At 35.9% G+C, this 22262-nt stretch overlaps 1 protein-coding gene across 1 annotated transcript in view; it reads right to left on the bottom strand.

The window, feature by feature from the left end:
* ENPP1 (ectonucleotide pyrophosphatase/phosphodiesterase 1) overlaps window positions 1–22262 on the bottom strand; it is a gene marked incomplete at both ends in the record, with an annotated part of 64589 nt that overhangs the window by 18440 nt on the left and 23887 nt on the right. Inside the window, 10 exons of the mRNA XM_079716597.1 lie at window positions 1152–1224; window positions 1532–1597; window positions 2964–3073; window positions 4145–4264; window positions 5165–5244; window positions 7124–7221; window positions 9340–9400; window positions 10305–10430; window positions 11162–11278; window positions 13485–13557. Of these exons, the coding sequence (XP_079572723.1) occupies window positions 1152–1224; window positions 1532–1597; window positions 2964–3073; window positions 4145–4264; window positions 5165–5244; window positions 7124–7221; window positions 9340–9400; window positions 10305–10430; window positions 11162–11278; window positions 13485–13557 (924 nt within the window). The remainder of the gene's footprint in view (window positions 1–1151; window positions 1225–1531; window positions 1598–2963; window positions 3074–4144; window positions 4265–5164; window positions 5245–7123; window positions 7222–9339; window positions 9401–10304; window positions 10431–11161; window positions 11279–13484; window positions 13558–22262) is intronic.

Genomic DNA, 22262 nt, shown 5'->3' with positions numbered 1-22262 from the left:
TAAGAAATGGAAACAATCTCATGTCATGCAGTTAAAAGTATTCACGAAATGCTTCTTATAGTTCTATGTACTTAATTTTTTTAAATTAGAACTTCTAGGAATACAACCCATTGTTTCCATACAAATTGTATTATTTTGCATATGAATGTCACAAGGACACAGAATGGCATATGATTTTGGCAAATTACCTCAGGCTCTTCTCTCCTCCTCTCTCCAGGCAAAACCACCGGAGGCAAATTCTTGTGCAGTTTTGCCTGTGTCTTCGGTACTGTATCAAAACAGTCTAACCTTTATCTATAGTCTGTGTATTTCACTGTATTATGAAACAAGCTCTTTCAACATGGTCTTTCTTTCACTCAAAGATATCCAAGCAACGTGGATTGGAATTTTTAAGTATGAAGATAAAGTGGGTTTCGATGAGCCAATAATACTAGCATTTAACTGAGTTTATAAATTGATGAATATGATTTGAAAAGCGATGGGCTCGACCTTGAACGAAGATGAAACAGAAAAGCAGGTACTTTGGGAAATCTTTAGTGAATAGAAAAAATAGCACTGGTCTTAAAACTTATGTGATCTGATAATCAATTACAAAATGATCCTTAGACTTACTTGTAGCCAAACTGACCTAGACACGGGTCTTAATAGTGAAAGAATAAAAATTATACTAGCATCTGGCCAATTGTTCAAACCAAGATAAGAACTACAGGAAACTTCCATTTGTCTAATTATGACGTGGCCGCATTGATGGCCACACATCTCCCACCTCTGAGAAGGAGCATTTCTACTTAGCTGAAGGACAGAATCAAAGCAAGGGCATGTGGGTTGTTAACTACACTGAAGTTACTGGAGATAGGTTTTGATGGAAAAAGTACAAAGGGTGGAGTGGGACAGGTCTCATTTGAAATTGAAAACATAGAATTTAACTCATCACTGGTTCAATTTAGCACTGTAGATAGTGTAAAACAAAACAATGCTCCCAACTCTTTTTGATTAAAGTGCATCTTTTGGTTTAATAAAAATGTGCTTAATACTCACTCTTTCCAGAAATCACGGATTCTTACAGAATGGTCTAGAAACCTGCTTCAAAGCAAGGTTCAGTTAGATATTATCAGGTTTAATGAAGTAATCACTAATAAAAATATACTTACTTCACTGCTGACTGGTCCATAAGAGTGACCTGAAGAATCTGGTTCTTCTAAATACAGAGTGTAAAAGTGTGGTCTAAATCAAACAGTATCAAAATGTAATATTTTACGAACACATTGTAAAACAGAATAGAAAGAATAATTCAACAACTGATAGTGAATAAAAGTTAATACAACACTGGGGTAACATTTCTAAAATTGCTGAGAAATAATTTACATGTTTAGAGTTCTTCAAAATGTGTCTGGAATAGGGCATTAAAGAGTTCATTTGGATATAAAACATCATAGCCAATAGCAAAGTTTTCCTATCATCTATTTAAAATATTCTGACATTTTTATAAAACAAAGGAGTATTTTATGACAGAAATTAATCGTCTACATACCTTTCATCTTTAGGAAGCTGCAGCCACTTAAGAACAGCTAAAATTCTTTCTTCAAATGGTACTGAACTAATATGAAAGATAAACAAAATGAAAACAAATCTGTGACAACTGTTTGGGTTTAAGATATAAATGTGTGTCTCACTGAAAATTGCATTCAGAGACACTAAAACAATTCAAGGCATCAAATGTGTTCCAAGCAATGTAAGAGTTTCATCTGAAAACTTAAAATTGTTTTCCCGACAAAGAAACGAACATTAAATTTTACACATATGGAAGTTGTAGCCGGGTTTAAAAGATTTGCTTCCTATACTCTAGCTGAGGATCTTACTCCTGGACCTGAGAATAGCAATTGCTACAGCATGAATAACCCATGTGTCAATACACTCTTCAAAGAGGACCTCATGAAGAACTCACTCATTGATGACTCTTAGTAAAATTGGGAAGTGGACACCTAATGAGCAGACAGTTCTCCAGGCAACAATTTCTGGGCAGAATTAACGACACCTTCCTGTGCGCACAGGATTTTGCTTACACGTCTCCACAGAGTGCTTGCCCAACCTCAAGTACACTTAGCTGTACCTTGAGAAGGTCTCTAACAGACCTTGAGAAGCCAGAGAACATATATCACTACTCTTCAAATACCCCAGGCCTAGGACAGTGCCTGGCACATAGAATCTCAATAACCATCTATGGAATGAAATTAGTGGCAAATAACAAGGTGCTCGTGTGAACCATAAGGAATAAACAACAGCATAAGGTCACCAAAGGAAATCATTATGCATTTCTTGTTTGGAATTTATGAACTTTTCCTTTCATCCCTCAAATACATTATCGTATTGATTTTATGACATCAATTTCCCAAGTGAAAGACAAAATTATTTTGCTAGTCTCCCTAAAATGATCCAAAGAGAGTTTTCCAGAAAAAAAGCTTCTGTTTTTTTCGTGGTACCTCATGGACTTTGAATATCACAGGAAGGTTACTCCAATCAGTTCTCACGTTAAATGGAACGTTTAACAAAGTAATTTGAAAATGTAAATCCAAGGGTGCCATTAATATCTTCTTTTAAATAATATTTCCAGATACCAGAGAGTCACTCCTACCTGTGTCCCTTTAATACTTTCACCTCCTTCTCCTCAGAGTAAAAATGTGCAGGACCTCTACTTTCACCAGGACTTCAATCTTATTCCTGCCCAAAGATCGGAATGCAAACTCTAACATGTTACCAGTGCTTTCTAGAAAACCTCCAGGAAAAAACTCATCATAGTTTTACTGTCCATCTATCATCCATCTAAAACACTTTGAGACAGAGTTCTTATTCTGACAGGTCTCATTTTTCAAACAACATATCATTCAAATGTGAGAACTCAGGCTATGATAAGAAAATAAACAATTTTATGTTATAGGTCCTAGAAAAAGTACAGCTATACATACCCATTATACACCTTATAGATGTCTGGGAAAATTCCATTAATTTTCACATCTGATCCTGGCCAAAAAAATGTGCCCGTCTTCAGGCCTTGATATTTAGCTGTAAGCCAAATCTGGGGAAGCCAGTGAAGGAAAGTTAGGAAATTATGCAAGCATTCATTTCTTAGGAAACCACGTGTTCACGCAACACCAATGCTTTCCTCCCAAATGCTAGAATGTTTTTGACGTTAATAAGCTCCAGCAGTTAGACTACAAAATAACAATGTAATGTGACTTTGAACAGCAGCAAAGAGAAATTAAATAATCAGAAATTAAATTAACCTAAAAAATATGAACAGTTGGTAACTCCTGCAACTTTTATAGTCATACTTTTACTTAATAGGTTCCTCTTAAAAGAAGAAAACTTCATGAAAGGAAAAAGAAAAGAAAAATTTTTAAATATACATATCTTTAACTTATTGACATTTTTGCTTATGCAACTAACAATTATTAAGCACTTACTATTGCCAATTACAGTTCTAAATAGTATTCTATAAGCATCCTAGATTATTAATTCAACTAATCATCACAATAAATCTATGAGGTAGTTAACAGTATTTACAGTATTATTTACAGTACAGATATGAGAAAATTGAGGCACAGAAGGAATAATTTACCCAAAGTCACACAGCTTTAAATGTCAGAGCTAAAATTTGAATTTATAACTTGCAAATGCTCTTCTCCTTCCAAGAGGAATATCAAGACTATCCAAATAGACCTTATAGAATTGTCATGGCAATTTATAAAAACTCAAAAGGAGAACACATCTAAATCACAATCAGAGAGAATCTTCTAAGTTAGCAAATGCAAACAAAGTCAAAGTTTACACGTGTAGAAACAGTTAGCTTTGTGCAGATCAAAATATTACCCCCAGACTACTGCTCTTCGCTACTAGGACAAAAAGGTAAAATCAAGCAGAAAAGAAAACTGGCTCAGCATAACCCAAACCCCACTCTGGAATAAACTACATAATGATACAAGCTATATTTAGAGTTACCTGAATTCATCTCTGTTTGCATAAGGATGGCATAAAACATAGTAAATTAAATGAGTTATTAAAAGCTCCAGGGAATCTGATATTTTACTCTGATAGAAACAGATGAGAACAATAAAAATAATTTTAATAGATAAAACAAACAACTCACTGGTTCTCCTTTGTACCACTCAGGATTAAATTTCTCTTCACTTTTAAGTGCAAAGTAAGCATTCCTTTGGGGATCATACATTTTATTGTCAATGAGGCCATGGGATTCTGGATAAAGTCCCTAAAAATATATAAAATAGAAGTTTTATGCAAGTTTTAAGTTTTTAAAGTTACAGAACAAAATCATCAAAGAGAAACAGACAACTTAAGCTACACGGAGCTTAACCCAGCTTAAGGAGAGAAGAACAAAACAATGGGTATTGTTAAAACACAACCAACCGCTCAAGATTTTATGGAGTATTTGAGTTTTAATTTATGTAATAGAGAAAATAAATTAGGAATGATATGGATGAAGTTCTATATAAAGAAGCGGCCTAATTTTGAAAAAAGTACTGTGTTGTCCTTTTGCATTGCTCAGTGAAACATTTCTGCAGAACAAACTGCTTTTTGGTTGGGTCCAAGAATAGCTTGTACCAACACAAACTAAAATATTAATTCTCTGGCTTCAACCCTAAGGCCTAATGAATTCTACTTTTTTTTTCTGGATTCAAATTAAATCTTCAAACTTTGAGTGAAACAAAAATAGAGCTGTAATCCTACCTAAAGTCAGGCAAAGTGGCTTGCTTAGAACTCGTACATCAACATGATTGGAAAGACAGCTGAGAACATGTGAGGGCAGACAGTCTGGGGCTCAAATAAAGTAAGATAAAAACTAATCAGAAAAAACAGGACCCAATAATCAGAGACTCTTAAATTGAAAGGAAACCAAGGAATCATTTCTTGGAGTCTTTAGTCACCTCTTTTCACAGATGGGAAATGGAGACCCAGAAGGTAAAGTGACCTGCCCAAGGTCACAACTAGTTAGTAGAAAAGCTAAGACCAGAACCTAGGTTTCCTTGCTTAACTACACAATGAAAAAGAAGTTATTTTTTTCTGATCTGAAATCTACTTATTCTCTTGAAAAATGTTACATTTACATCTCACTTCTGTGAACATATAAAAGTTGAAATGCAGAGCTTACTGTGACAATGCTGTAGTGATTGGGGAAAGTTTTTGTTGGATATACTGGTCTCATGTTTTTAGCATATGTTCCACAGGTTTCTACAAGGGAAAAAATTAAATATTGTTATTAAATACAACTAACAATCTGTTTCCCTCATTTAGCTTTGGTACCACAGACTTCTAAATAGTACTAAAAAATGAACCCAGAAGGGATTTACAACCATATAAAAATTCAGGGTGAATTACAAAGCAACATTTTGGATTCGAATTCAATGTTAAGAGTTAGTTTTTCCTCTTACTTAGAAAATCATTAAACAAAATAGTTAAGCCAATGAAATAATTATCCCATACTTATCAATAACATTAAGTTCCAGATGGACCATAATGATTCTTGCTAGATCTTTGTCTGCTACTACTTGGTGGTAACATACTAAATTATAGGATGTAGTTATATTTTAACAACAAAAAACTGCACTAGTAGCTAAATCTGAAAAATTAAAACAAGAATGAAGCAGTAGCTGGGATGACAGTGTCCCACCCCAAAAATCCAATCTAGCTAACTCTAGACAAGTTCAACACTGCTCTAAAGATAAAAAGCACCTTCTGGCTTCAAGTACAAGAAAGGACAGAAGTCAAACTGTTCCTGATTTAGCCCTAGTGACACATTCCTCTTCTGTCTCTACCATTGAAGAGGGAATACATAACTAATGATTCTAGCATATCAATACCCCATTGCCTGAAAATAATCCTCAGATTGGCATGTGTCTATCTATCTCACTGCCTTCCAAATAGTTCAGAATTACAAGCTACATTCCCCAACTACCCAAAGAGAGGACTTAGTCTAACTGTGTATTGATTTCCTTTTAACTTCATATATAGGTACCTACAGCTCCTTAACTCTGAACTCAGGTTCTGAACTCATATTTGGTGCTATGGAAACAAACTTTCCTCCTGATGATAACAAAGGGCCATATTCAAACCTCAAAGCTCATGAGCCTGGCTGGTAAGAACAGAGCCTTCCTTGCCCATGCAAGCTCTCTGCTAAAGACATTTTTATGTCAAATGATTATTTATAAAAACTATTTTCTTCCCAGGAGAAATTAAAAACTGAAAATTTTAAAAGTTCTCCAAATATTATTTTGGCTTGTCACAAAAGAAGTGCGATAAACGTACCTATGTATTTACTGAGAGTGACTTTGATGTTTAAACCAACCTCATATACTCAAGTCTAGTAAATAATGTTTCAGAACTCCAGAAGAACACTAAAACAGTGTATTTACTTACTTCTAGTTCAGTCCAGCATTACACTGTGGCTACTTAAATACTGATCACTGATAACAAGCAATGTTCTACAGTTTTTATACCCATATTTAATTTTTTCTTTTTTCAGTAACAATGATGATACAAGTGATGCCCATATTACTAGTGGTTAATGTGATTTAAAACTTTGGCATTAATACTAAGAAAAGACTATTCTACTATTGCATTAGTAACTTATACAATAATCATTCAATTAAGGCTTTATTGAGATAAAGAAGTTGGAAGGATGCTACACGATACTATAAGATAAATAACAAATATTCTATATCTACACTACTAGAAACATAGCAGAAATACCTTCAGTTTTTGAAATGCTATTTTAAGATGTAGTACATATTAGATAAATATATAAATAATTTGTCCATAAAAGGAATCCAAAAGTCTAAGAAAAAAAAAGTATATCTTATCTCATCCTTATATCTACATCTATCACCAAGGGATAAAAGTCCTAAAATAACTACTATTATCTCAGAATTATATACTATTATCTCACAATTACAATATTAAATACTAGTTCCTTATCATTAGGTTTAACTCTTTTGCAATAGAGGAGTTTAGTAAAACAGATTCTGCCAGTATTTTTTGAAAAAAAGACTCCCTCCTTAGTCTATCTCACTGAAACTGTGGCACTCCAATAGTAAACTCTGAAGTTACTCACTCAGCTTGCTAATAACAGGAAGAAGTCCACCCCAAGTGTGTAAATATTCTGCCCTGAAACCATCCAAAGAAAATAAGAGGGTAGGAGGCATTTCAAACCTGGATAATGAGAAAGAAAGAAAAAAAATTGTTTAAAGAAGAAGAAAGAAGACACAGATCCAGTGAAGGTTTTCCACTGAGGCTGGTATGTAATCTAAGGTAAACTAACAAGCTCAACAAACATCCTCATAAAGAATATTTTGTAAGCATCTATATTCATATATATGCTTTTATATTTTATTATATATATCATCAAATAGTACTGATTAAGCACTCATACCATTTTGAGCCACCATACAGAGACCATCATTTATGATTCCTGCTATTCCAAAAGCTAGACCAAAAGCAACTAAAATGTAATAATATTTTCCCAATTTGCAAGAGAATAAATGTTAACAAACAGCATGTTCTAAATTATGTTCTTGTTTCTACTATTTTTTTTCTGTAAAAGCATTTTCTGATATTGTCTCTACTTGAACCTAATAGATAGTATCTCATATCACATAAATTATATATAATATTTAGCTTTTAAGTTTACCATATTTAAAACATATTAATATTTAACAGAGAAGTTGGTGAGGTATTTACTACATTTAAATATATAAACAACAAAGAAACGATCCAAAGCTAGAAATGAACAAACAATGAAGGTACACATACGCACACACACACACAGATTTACATGTGTGGTATGGAAATCCAAAGAGGGAAGCAAAAAAAACATGTATAATGATATACTCAACAAAAGAGAATAACTATGGACAACCATTCCATGGCTACACCAAAATAGGCATGGTTCAGAAATTTTGCAGCTTCTAATGACATCTGATAGACAGTAGGAAAGTCGTATATCATTAGATAACCATGAAAAAACTTTCCACTGAAAGTTTACTCAGTAACTTAAAAATCTGAGCACAAAGATTTACCTTACCTTGTCTTTTCCAACTGTACTGCCTCCCCAGCTTACTCTCATACCCAAACACAAATGGAAAAAGGAGGAAATTTGTGAATAATTTCCACTAACTAGTATTTGTACCATAGTTCTGTTGGGAGACTCTGCAGAATCAGCTGCATATAGTCTCAATGGTCCATGTCTGTATAAAATTATTTCTATTCAATCAACAGAAAACATAAAAACAGTTTGCTGGGCCTCCAGGTAAATATATGGGTATAATAATTTCCCGTATAATAAAATATGTCCTAAATTATGGTCTTCTTGTAAAGAAAGGAGGACTTATATTTTCCACTAACAGAGTCAACATTACAATTGGAAAATAATAGTCAATGTTTAGAAGGAAAAGGAAGATTCAAAATTCATTAAGTGTAAAATTTCCAATATACCTTGGACTTAACAGACATCTTAGGATATATGAGAAGTCCTCTTTGAAAAAAGTCTCTTCTGTTGGAATTTTTTGGGTTTAGTTATTGCTGCTGTTATTACTGTTGTTTTAAACAGAAAAGAACTCTTCCATCCAACAGAAAACAAAAATACATATTTAAAAAACAAAAATAAATTATATACATAAGTAAGCTAAAATACAGCTTTAAAATGTTTAACAGTCTGGAAAAATCATTATTTTAAAGACAGAAAAATATATTTCTGAAGATTAATAATTCAAATTATATGAATTTGAATTCATATATCTTTGTTCAAGTGGAGCAAAGATAATTATGTTTAATACTGTCACCAAATTTCCACCTGAATTCCACACAAATTTTTTTTGATGACCTTGTAAACATAAGGTATTGTAAAAATACTCTAAATACAAAAATAACAAGTAAAAATTATAAAAATTATGTAACATCTTCTCACAGACACGTTATCCCAAAAATATATAAATGAACAAAAACACACAAAAAAAATAAAAAGAAGCTGTAATTTGCTATAAGTTCAACTTGAAAAACTTCAAATGAATGTAAAGATCCTTCCTTCCTAAGAAGGAAAACACAAATACTTTCACCCAGCACTCATGAATACTAAATATTTATGACCTCTCTTTTTTCCACTAGCTTCCAGAGTGGGGAGTCATGCCATAATCATCTCTATACCACCAGTGCCAAAAGAAGGCTTAACTAAAAATAATATTTACTGAACCAATGAATAATTATTATTTTTATTTGGAAAGAGAAAAAAATGGTACTCCTAAAAAGAATTAGTATCTCAGAATATAATCTTACCCTGCTGGACACTGTGCATCATTAATGCTCTCACATGTTTCTTCTGCCCAACTTTTCTCACCTAAAACATTTTCAAGAAGTACAATGAGTTAAACACACTCAATAGAAACAATGATTGTGATGCCTGTGAGACACATTAGGACAGATTCCAAAAACAAAATATGTTAACAGATACGTAGATAATATGGGACGTGATTCTAGGGAAACAAAACAAATAAAGGGAGTTATTCTGTTTCAAAATAAAAGTTAGCTGATATCAGGAATTAAAAAATGAATGTATAACTGCAAGACTAAAACATACTACTGTATTTGGGAGAACTTGAAGGCACCTTTTCCATTTTCAAATTGTTAATATTTTCAGCCAAAATTTACAACCCTCCTTCTATCCACCCAACAAAATCTTCTGGTATTAAATCCTTGATGTCTTAGTTCCTCTCATACAGAGCCAGGTTCTGTCAAAGAATTTCAAGGAACCCTGTAACACCTAGACGAGACATCATAATGACATCAGTTTACACAGAATCTTATGCCCTAACTTCACATCTACTCTCTCAATGCACAGCAGACATCGTCCTCACTTACTATAAAGGAACCTGTTATATAGTCAGCCAGGCCCGCAAAAGTGATCTTTCCACAAGTACAGCGTTAACTATGCAGCTAATATCAAAATAACATGAGGGGGTTGTAGCAGGAGAGTGAGTGACTACAGATAAAACAACATTGGCCATGTTAGATAATGGTAATTATTAAGCTGGGTGACACAAGCTTCATCACATATTCTCTCTATTCAGGTATATATGTTTGAAAATTTCCTTAATACAATGTTTTTAAAATATTTTTTCAGCCAATATGGTTGGTCAATAACTATGACTTCTAATGTAAAAAATACATCTGTGCTAAACCCCGCTAGGACCTAGGAAGAGGTAAGCCTGCATCTGAACCCGGCGAGAGCATGACCTCCTGACCTCGGCACACGGAGCCATGGTTGATGCAGCAGTCGCCCTTGTCCTTGCAGTCATCCGAACAGGAGCAGAGGCTTCGGGACAACCTTTTCTCACCACACCTGAATTTGTTGCAAGTCCATATCCGTTCTAGAAACAAATATCAACACAATACGTTTCATGGTCCAAATTCAACATGTCCAAAGTGAATACAGAAATGTCTCTGGAACATGATCCATGAAGAGACAATGGACCATTTTCTAACCCTGAGTCAGTCACAGAACCTACCACCACAGTGGTCAATCTGAACTAAGAGAAAATATGCAGGCAGTAATTATCATTCACTGAAAAGCCAGAATCTCATCATTTTAAAATGTAAACAAACATAATTCTTATTATACAACTCCCATGTCCACCTTGGCTTCTTCCACCAGTCCTTGTCAGAGTTCTCAAAATTTAATCTAAACCTGGCTCGCTCTCATTTAAATGGTATTCCATGTCATACGTAGAGAAGACCAAATCAAACAGAAAATTTCCATAGTCTGATAGCTTTACTTTGAAGTTTCAGTGGACATCTTAAGAACTCTTGCTTTAATAAGCCCATAGAAATATTCATATATTTTAAGCAGCCTTTTTGAACTTAGGTGAAATGCAAATTAGACTACATAGGCTGTCAGCATACATTAAAAACAGGCAGTTTTGCTCTCCATAAAACTTTGAACAAGGCAAAATATGTAAATGTCTTTTCTCTCAAAATATAAAGGCCAAATTTTTAAAAATCTCAAATGGGTTAGGTAAATCACATACCTAAAAGATGCAGAACTTTTCTTTGCTCTTTTACCAAGGCCCATGACTCCATCTTTTCCCCTGCATATTTTTACCTGGCTCTATACACGTCTCCTGGTAATCTAGACAGCAGTTTCCAAGGTCAACGCAGGCAACATCACAGCGACAGTTCCCAAATGTTCTCTCAAAACAGCGACCTTTGCAACTTTTGACTGAAAATATTGAAGGAGTTAGATGTTTCTAATCATTATATAATTACAAAGCAAACATCAATTAATACACCTAAGTTAGTTATAGTCAGGTTCAAATATTGTTTTGGAAAACACAGATGGGGTGGGCAATAAAGTTAACCAAGAATCTTTTCACAAATACATGTAGAAAATGACACAAACAGAAGGCAGTAACCTTATAGAGTTTGCAATTTTATCTCTTGCCATAGGAAAAAAAGATGACTTTTTTCTTTTATATATTATAAACCCTACTGGGGGTAATAAAACTTAAATACTTTTGAATAATAAAGAAAAGAAAAATAAGAAGAGCTTGTTCTGAAGATTTTATGCAGAGTTCTCTAAAAAGTGATAATCTATGAATAGTTCAGAAAGACAGAGAATACCTGACTTACATCATTCTCAGTCTGGTGTAAAGGAGAAGTAATGTGTTTGTACAGAACATGTTCTGCAGGACCCATCTCCCACCATCACCTAAAACATCCATTGCACCTTCAGATCCAGCCTGCTCCCTTTGAGAAACTTTCCCAAACTCCCAGTCTAGGTCCTTTTTCCTTTTCTTAAGTTTGTATAAAACCTTACCCTTCATCTCAGTCACTTACTTCCATTTGTAACTAGATCATTTGGTTAATATCCCAGTCTCACCCTAGAGCACAAACTTCTTAAGAACAGAGACCACATCTGGATGTTACCCAGTACACTGTATCCCTGGTGCCTAGCAAGAGCCTTGACTATAGCTGGTACTAATACGTTTTTGTTAAATGGATAAATGGCAGATATGGAAGGAAAATACTTTTCATTAAAAACAATTTTACATTGTAACTCTTTACTAGTTATCTAGAATAAGCTAGGTTTTTATTGGATTACTAAAAAATCAGGATGGTAAGAAAAAAAATCCACTTATAAAATAATGGAAGTCCAAAAGAAAAAAATGAATAATCCTAGCTCTTGACTGCAATGGTCTCCTGACCCAAGAAGACACTGCCACAGAGTTTAACTCTCACTTAACACCGGGAAACTAGGCAATTTTAAGGACATGAAATGACAATAATAATTTCTAGGGTCAAAAATATTAACTTTCCTGACCCAAGGGGGAAAAGCTATTATAATAATAGCTATTACTTGGAGCTCACTAATATGTTCCTAGTCATTTAAAAAATAATATGCATTCCATGTTGAGTTTGGATTAAAATTGCTGTTTTCAATCATTCGGTTTTATTTTTACATGCCAAACTAAATTCAAGGGGAATTGCTTTGTGTCTAAAGGCTACACAGATGAACACTAAAGTCTATAGCTTTTTAATTTTATTAAACATTGACAGTTTGCTCTGAATAGTTGCCGACTAAATATATAAAATTACATTTCATTCATTTCAACAATAAATGACAGCTTAACAATCACTAAAATTTTTAAAATGACTCTTATTACAATTACAGAAGAGTTGAACAGAAGGATTTGTTCAATTTTCAAAACCAAATTCCCTAGGAAGACCATCAGTGATTTTAACGGGGAAAAAATAAAAACTACCTCAGAGCCAAAATAATGACTGCTACAGTGTACTGTGATTCATAGTTTTATTATTCATAGTAATCTTGTCAGTGTTGACTAGATTTCTGTACTCAATAAAATATATATATATACATATATATCTAGAAGCTTAAAAATATCACTGTTGCTTTGACATGTCTGCAATTTTAAAAGACTTACAAGCATGTAAGGATAAGTTTCTGGTTGCCCAGGGATGCTAACTGGTTACCTAGTAACCTCCAGGGCTAACTCCTTAGGGAGAAAATGTGTTTGAGAGTCACTGGAGGAAGTCAGGGAGAGAGGCTCCAGGAGCACAGCACCAGAACCTGTCAGCCAGCTGCTTGTTTGTGTCTTTGTTCTTTATTTTTTGTTGTTTTGAGGTTTTTCTGTTTGTTTGTTTGGTTGGTTGGTTTTTTGGTCATAGCCCCTCTTCATCATTTTGGGATGAAGTTCTGCAAGTAAATAAAATAGTATATGGCTAAAATAATAAAAAAGCTTCAAGAAAAAGGCTCAAACCAGCATCAAATTTGCACTATCTATGGAGTACTCAAGGGATTAGGACATAACGCTTATCTCAATCACATTCTGAAAAAGGCTGACTAGTACCCCTACACACACACACACACACAAACACACACACCCACTAATTACTATACTAATTACCTTCTTTGGCACAGCTTGGTTTCAACCCAAATATACAACCAAGGATTGTCGTTAACACACAGACTGACAATACCTGTGGAGAGAAAAAAAATGATGTAGTTTCAAAGCCCTTTTATTTCTTCAAATTTTTATTTCTTTAAATACTTCTAAACTTGTTGGTGCGGCTCTGTTTCCTAATCTGGTGCTGGTCACGTGATGTGTGCACATTGGAAAAATTCAAACTGCACATTTTTGCTTCAGGTATTTTTCTGTATGTATGTCATACTTCAACAAAAAGTTTACTTAAATATTAGCAAACAAATCTATGCCTTCCTGCGTTAATGTCGCCAGAAATTTCCCAGTTGATGTAAATGAATCCAGTCCAAAAACTTATAATAATTAAGGTAGGGAGAAAAGAAAACCTAACAATTTTCTACTTGTTAATCTATAAAAGGCAATATAAGAATATCAGATGCCTCTTTTAACAGTTTAATTACACAAACCTAAACACTATTCTCATATTCACTGTGACAGCTTGTGGGAATGAGCAACAGACAGGGTTGGATGACTACATCCCGGACCCAAATGTTACCACAAACTAGTTGTGTAGAGATTTGGAGCAGGTCACTTCAACATTCCAGACATCAATTTACTCACTTATAAAATTAAAGGGCTGGACTCCTTGGATCCCTAAAAATCTTTCCAGCTCTAACATTTTGCAACTTTCTCATTCTCCACTATTCTGCACTTTGACATTTGACTTTAACTAGATCATTTGGTTAACATGGTGTAAGTGATTACACCATATAATTCCCAAGAACAATGACAGAAGTTTATTTGTGAGTTAGAAAAAAAAAAAAAAGGAGCAGAATAATCTACAAAATAGTCCTCAATAGTTTTCAGTGGAATGGAGTTCCCTTGGCAGCTCTCTGGAATGTCACATTTCAGGACAATTCAATAAAATATGCATTGAGCACCAACTATGTGTAAAGACTATATTATGAACTGAAGGAAAGAATAAGAGATCCCCCAGGGAGCTTCTACTTTTTGGGAAAAGGCAAAAGCAACAGCACAAATGGCTCATATTTGGTAGACTCTATGTGCAGAGTTCTATAGCTGTTTAAAGAGGAAAGGCTGGGGTGGCCAGTGAGAAAGAGATCAGAAAAGATTTCATAGAGGAAGCCTCTGGGCTGGACTCTGAAGAGGGGAAATGATGGCATGATATTGCCAGGCAGAGCTGATGGAAGGGAAGAGGGGGCAGAGCAGAGAAAAGCCAGTCTAAGGAAAGGCTTGCAGGAAGGAAGGCATATGGGACGTGGCAGATGAATGATGAGCAGCCTACTTTGGCTGGAACCAAGAATATGAAAAAGGGGAATGGACACAGTGTGGAAAGGTGGCATGGCATTTCCCAAAAGCCAAGATGAAGAGATACTAAAGACAGGAGGGATGGGTGAATGGGACAGGGTGGGTGGTGGGTAGAGGCTTTTTTATGTTTTCTGAACTCATTCCCTCAAATAAAACATACTGAGTGTTGACTGTATGCTGATCTGTAGTTTAGGTACTGGGTACTCAGTAGTAAAAGAGACATGACCTCTGTCCTCAGCATGCCTACTGTCAAGGGACTGCAGAACTAAAGAGGGAGTGAATGGCAAATAAACGGAGGAAGCAGGTCTAACTCATTTCTAAAGAAAACGAAGGTTAAGGAAAAAAGAGTGAAAGTACAGTGGGTCTAAAATACAACAGGGTCTAGGTCAGGTTCTTTTTTTAGGAAATCAAAAACCTAAATGTATATATGTCCATGAAAATAGAGAGCCATCAGAAGAAGAGCTTGAACAAATATGTAAAGAATGGCAAATAGAACAAGGTCATAAGAGTACTAATGGATTCTCCTAAGCCTTTAATGGTGGTGTAAACTAACACAAACTTATGGAAGAGTAATTCTAAAGGATCTATCAAAAACAATAAAAATTCTCTTACTGTCAATTATAAATATATAGGGAAATGAAAAAACAGTAAAACTAATCTGTATTTAGTATCCTGTAATTTAAACCATGGAAAATTAAAGTTTTATTTCTTTGTAATAAACCTATCAAGAATAGTTTGAACACTGCTTTATCTACTTCTCACAATACAGAGTGAGAATCTTTTATATGCCTTGGCAAATTGTCACATTCCTTTCTAAGTTTAGATAAGTTTCCAACGTTTTAACCTTTGTACTTTTAATATCATGAAACATCTCCAAAACTTCCATTAATATGAATCTTTGTATCACTGTCACTTCCTCTGGGACATCTTCATCCTTTTCATCACAACCATGCTTCTCATGTCAATAAATTCACTGTCACTAAGTTCCTTTGGCTGTATATCTAGAGTGTGTTGAACAGCGGCAGTGTTTGCCTACCCACAGTCAGCTATCTCTTCCGTAACCCCAACTACATTTGATCTGAATTTCATTTCCAGCATTATCACTTTTCTTTTTTTAACTGCACTTTATCAGCCAATTCCCTCTTTCAATAATTCATTTCTATAAAATGTGATGTAGGTCTACCATTGGCAGATAAAAAAGCAACACAAATATTTGTTTTTCTGTCTGTGCTGAACTGACCAACAGATGCATAGTAACCAATCACTGATACACTTTAAAAGAAGTGACATTGGTCACTGACCATGATATGCATCTGCTATTTGCAAAGTGTTTTGTGGACTGAAAAAGCTAGTAGCAAAGATTGTACTTTATGCTATTACTCATAGTCAATAAATCTTAGTTACTGAAATTTGAACCACGTTTTTGGGAGACTGGTGTTATTTAATTAAACTGTGGGAACTGAAATTGTACATGTCAGAGAACCATGCAAAGCTAGCACTGCCTGTACTCTCACAAGTGGGCAGTAATATAGTATATAACATAATAATATATATATCCAAGGATGTTTAATTCAGAACTGTTCGTATTTGAAAAAAAAAAAAAAAACAGAAACAACCTAAGCTCATTATAAGAAACTGGTTTAAACAGTCAGGTTAATGATACAATAAAATACTCTCAGGGGATTAGCCTCAGAGATAGGTGGATGAGAAGGCTTAAAGATACAAAAACCAGAAAAAGCTGAGGGGTAGCCATAGGAAGTTGGAAGCAGCCCTTCAATCTTTCTCTGTAAGTAAGAAGCATCTGTGGGGAGTGAGGAAGCCAAGGTGGGGCTCTGAAGTGATGAAGGGGGCTTAGGAGACCCCACGTGAAGGATGGCAGCATATCAGTAGGGACAACAGAGATGGAATCAATAATGGAAGAGTGAACAGACCCTCCAGCTCTGGGGGCCCAGCTTAACTGAGATCATGAATTGTTTGTAATAAGACCCAGAGGCCTGGAATTCCAGGAGTGGGAGTGGGGGAGTGGGGTAAAAAGATAACATGGCATGGGGAGATAGGAAGGGAGGGGAAACAGAAAAGGGAACAAGAGAGTCAAGGTGTGACTGCAACAGCTGAACAGGGAGGGTTAGGACCACGTGAACATGGGTATTTGGATGGAGAACTGTGAGAAGTGAAGGATCGAGCGAATGAAGGAGTGGGAATGAGGGAGGGAGTGAGGAAGGAAGAAGAACAGAAGTTATGGACTCTGAAGAGAATTTCAGAGTCTGAGTTCTCAGAAGTGGGATGGTTTGGAGTGGAGGTGAACCCAAAAGTAGAAACCTGAAATTGGCATAAGGTACTTGCTGGAAGTAAGAAGATGAAAAAGTTCTACTACTTTTACTAGTAATCGGAGTTAACCTTTTGACAATGAATGAAAATCATGATAAGAGAAGTTATTTATATTCTCAAATTTATTGACTTACAATACATATTCCCTCACTGCTGAAGAAATTCAGTCATGAAGATGTATTACCAATAACCTTACTGTTCTAACTAAATATAAAACAAAACTTGTGAACAGTTCTGCTACAAATAAGTCTCATCTTGAAGAAAACTATGAAAAGATTTAGTGGTAAGCAAGCATTTAAATTGCAACCATGAGTTTAAAGCATACATGATATATGAAAATCTTTGCCCTCTTGTTAAGCTACAGAAGAGGCATGCTGATCTTTTTAATCACCTCTTTGCTACTAAAAGATGTTATTTAGATTTACCTTTTAGATAATGCATAGCATGAAACTGAAACTAAAGTATGACCATAGAAACAAACATTTCACCTCTGTAAAAGATGAAATTTAAATTACCTACTACTTTGTTACACAACACCCAATCAGAATAGTTTTTAGTAGGAAATTTCTCTCCAACAATTAACAGAGCTGCGAAATCTAATTCAATTTGAATTTTCTTCTCAAAGTAGCTTAATCCAACAATGTCAAAATCCACCATCCTTTCATACCTCTATAACACTTTAGGTAGTTTTCAAGTTTTGATATTTTCCTAGAAGCTATAGACAAAATATTTTATCTTAGAAAACATGAAGCTTGGAGACATATAAGTAAAAGTAAAGTTGTTGGAATGTTTTGCCTCTATGTTAGAACAATATTTATTTGGAGTTTCCTGCTTGTTTAGTTAGAGTCCCTGAATCATTTCTTGGACATTTAGTGAACCAAAACAGATATAAAGAAATCACTCAATTTTTTTTCTCACAAATTCCCTTAAACACAGTGGCGTTAACATAATGAGTATTATTCTTTCTTTATCAAGTATTCATACAAATATGTATCCACTGGCCTTTGCTAAAGGCCAGAGATGCAAATGAAAGCAATTCCTCCCCGACAGAGAAAGCAGGTAGACATTAAAATGAATGATTACAGGGCTTTCCTGGTGGCGCAGTGGTTGAGAGTCCGCCTGCCGATGCAGGGGACACGGGTTCGGTTCATGCCCTGGTCCAGGAAGATCCCACATGCCACGGAGCAGCTGGGCCCATGAGCCATGGCTGCTGGGCCTGCGCATCCGGAGCCTGTGCTCCGCAACGGGAGAGGCCAGCGTACCGCAAAAAATAAATAAATAAATAAATAAATAAAAATAAAATAAAATGAATGATTACAATGGAACTGGACAAGAGCTACAGTTGAAATATGTAAAAAATGTTAACATGCTACCAGCACAGTGGAGAGAAGAAAAGGAGAGAATGGTTACAAAAGGCTTCACAAAGAGAGAGGGGAGAAAAAAGGAATTTCCCCTTCAATCAATAAACAAATGTTTGAGCGCCTGCAATACGCACTGGACTTCGATTCTGTGGAGAAGTACAAAATTAAAACAAAAAGAATTTGTGGTGAAATCCCTAATCTGAGTTGATAATCTACTCAGGGCAACAACTCTAGAATTTGTTGATGACAAAGACATGAGACAGTGAGAAGTAACCTAAGAATTAAACTACATAGTGACAATGTGTCACCCATGCACCCATGCATAGGTACAGAAACTATTTTTTAACTGTACAGGCTAGCTGTGTTTTATCAACAAGATGCCACAAAGGCCCGTGGCAAAACCAGACTGAACCAGCTAGATCCAAGATGGCAGACAAAGTAGGCTAATGGTCACCATTTTCTTTGACTTGATTTATCTCTGTGTTTCCATATCAACCCCTGAGAGCTGAAGGACACTTGCCCTGATTTATCTCTGTGTTTGTTTCAAAAGTACCTGGTGTTGGGCCAATGGTTTGCAGCTGTACTGGGAGAGATACATGCTTTGAGAGATACACAGTGGTCAACCGCTCAGAACCTGGCCCTGACTTGACCACAGGACCGCATCTGTGCAGATGAAACCTGGAGGAGCCCAAGAGTTTCCTGTGCTTCATCACCATGCTAAGATCGTTGCCCAGCGGGGGGATTTGTACTCTGCTTGCACAATTGGTGCCGTGTGCAAAGGAGTGTGGAAGATCGCGCATGCCCAGGCTGCCCCTGGAAATCTCCACCCCTTTCCTAGTGTCCTGATGACCTGTCTGCCTCCTGACCCTTAAGATTCCCTTACTTCCCTCCCTTAGAGGAGATGGTACCTTTAGAGCATGAGCTCCGCTTCTCCATTCTCTGGCCATTGAATAAAAGCCTGTCTTGCTTGCACCAAACTCAGTTTCATTATTGGCAGCGTGAACCTGAGCGCGGGAAAGAACTCCCTGATCCTGCCAGGGGGCCTCAGTTCAGCTAGCGCCCCAAGAGAGGGGCCTGGTATCTAATTCAGTAACAAATCTATGCAATGGTGCTTTGTGCAGAGCCAGGGAAGTACAGAAAGTAACACCAGTCTGGGAAAGAGAGAATAACAGTGATTACAGTAGTAGCCATCACTTCTACAGAATAGCAACCATCCCTTCTATAGTACTTACTATGTGCTAGGCTCTTTTCTAAGAGTTTTCTATCAAATCATTTAATCCTCACAATAACACTGTGACACAGATTATTGTATTTACCCAGTTTAAGGAAACTTAGCTGCAGAGAGGTTAGCAACTTGCCAAGGATCACAGAGTTGATAAGCGACATGGGCACGATTAGGACTTAAGCAGTCAGATTGTAAAGAGAGGGGGGCAGGAGGGGGGCACACGGGAGTGTCCGAAAGGTGGCTGTGGCCTTCGGGGCAGTCAGTGTGGAGCTGCTGCGGATTTAAACATGAAAGCGACATGACTGGATTTATAAATTCTAGAAAGATCCTGTGGTGACACTGTGAAAGGCTGTGCCATAAGCCACTCACCTGCCTGTCTTCTCCCAGGAGATGCTCTGTCCTCCTCTGGGTCTTTCCAATTACTGCAGCCCTGACCATGCTCTGGGAGATTTGTTTATCTGTCTGTCTTTAACTGGACTGTGAGCTCCAGGGAGGCGTGGATTTATTGACTCATCTCTGTATACTCTAGGTCTAGCAGAGTGCCTAGCGCATAGACATTCAAAATAACTGTTGACCTGAAAAATCAGTAAACTGATTTAATTAAACAATTTGGGGGAAAATTATAAATTTCCCCCTTTTCTTCATCTGAGTTGACAAAGTCAATCAGTTTGTTAAGTGCCTTTATATAAAGGGTGCCTATAATAAATATAGGTGAAAAGCATTTTTTTAGGAAATGGACAATTGCTGGATTTGGTATTCAAATGTGACAGATGCCTCTCCAATTTGAAGATGAATTAGCTGACCACATTGCCTATCAGTCAGTCCTCTGACCTTTAACTCAAGCAGCATGCTTTCTGGAAACGACTCTGTGGGAACTCAGACCTACATGTTGCTGGAGTCTTCGGGGGATTTCCTTTCCTAGAGGATGAGGATTAGATCCTAATGCAACAAGCCCAATGCCAAGAAACTCCCACCGGAGGCTCAGAGGGATGTCATGCTCAAAGATAATGTCTTGTTTTTGAAGAACTTTGAAGTGTTACAAAATTCAGTGTAGAAGTTAGAACAACTGCTTGAGTGTACTGAGAAGTTTTTTAAAGACAAGGTTCTGACTTTTGCTTGGCCTCTTATATACTCAGTATCGTTTTAGTTACATTTGACTTAACTGAAGATTCTCCCAAATGGCAGTGAAATTTTATGTGAAGCAATTTATATAACTGGTCAAATGAAAATGGGGGAAGGAGATACTACGCACTGGACAAGCACATCACTTAGGGGCAAACCTCACACTCAACCTCTCAGTGAAACCTGAACACGCTGAAGAAGCTGACATCTACCTGGCAGAAAGGGGTTCCGTTTCAAAATGGCGAGGGTTCAAATCCCACCTCTGTTCATTCATTTTTTTTCAGCATTCAACAAATATTTCCTGAGAGGCTACCACGTGTTAAGAAGAGTCTCGTGCTGGGTATACACTAAGAAACGAAAACATTTCAGTGCTTTCATGGAGCTTACCTTCTTGTGACTTATAGACAACCACCAACTATGTGACTTAGAAAAATGTTTCATATCCTTGCTAAACATTATTTTTTATCTATGAAGTGGTGATAATACACACCTCAAAAAACTGGCACAAGCCTTGGACATAATTTACAGAAAGTACCCAGATTGGTGACTGGGGCACTGAGGTGCTCCATAAATGACAGTTCCTACTAGGAATATCCAACAGACTTAGAGCACTGAGACATTACAGATTCTTCCACAGGAACAATATAACCTTATCAATGTTTAATCAAACTTCAGGGCATTCTTTCTTATTTGCTGTTAAAAGAGATGCCATAAACTAGTATACTAATATTTCCCTTTTTCTTGGGGGGGGGTGTTAATTCTGCAGTAATCTGTTTAACAGTGATTGAAGACCATGCACTGGTAAAGAAAATATGTCGAAAAGGTGTAATAGAGAAGAAAAGCAAATTATTATTTTGCAGGGAATGGCTGTACTGGTAACTTTAGTTATACCTATACAGCAGCTCTCCAACCCATGCCACTGAAAAAGGGATCCATGTAAACACCAATTTGTGTATTAGAGATTACTACAGATTCATATCTGCACACTTAACAAAGATTAGCTGTGGATGGATCCAAGCACTGTGCATATAAAAATCTCTAGAAAAAGTCTGAAACAAACACCTTAAAGTATATATACTTCTCAGAAACTACACTTCCTACACTTTATCCTAAGGTAAAAAAATTATGTACAAATATTTAGATACAAATATATACATGCAGTACTATTTATAACAAAAAATAGACATATGTACAATGTCTAATAATAGGAAAATGGCTAAAGAAAATATGGACTATGTATATAATATGAGTATTATACAGCCATTAACAGTTATGATTTAGAAGAACAGTTAATGACCTGGGGAAAGACACTGTTGAGTATGAACTGCAAACTGTAAAACAGAATAGGCAATATGGTCCTAATTTTATGTTATACATAATACATAGTTTACAAATAGT

The sequence above is a fragment of the Hyperoodon ampullatus genome, assembly GCF_949752795.1.
Source record: "Hyperoodon ampullatus genome assembly, chromosome: 12".
Classification (NCBI taxonomy): domain Eukaryota; kingdom Metazoa; phylum Chordata; class Mammalia; order Artiodactyla; family Ziphiidae; genus Hyperoodon; species Hyperoodon ampullatus.
Note: the sequence above shows the minus strand (reverse complement) of the source record. Positions and strands in the feature narration are given on the sequence as shown.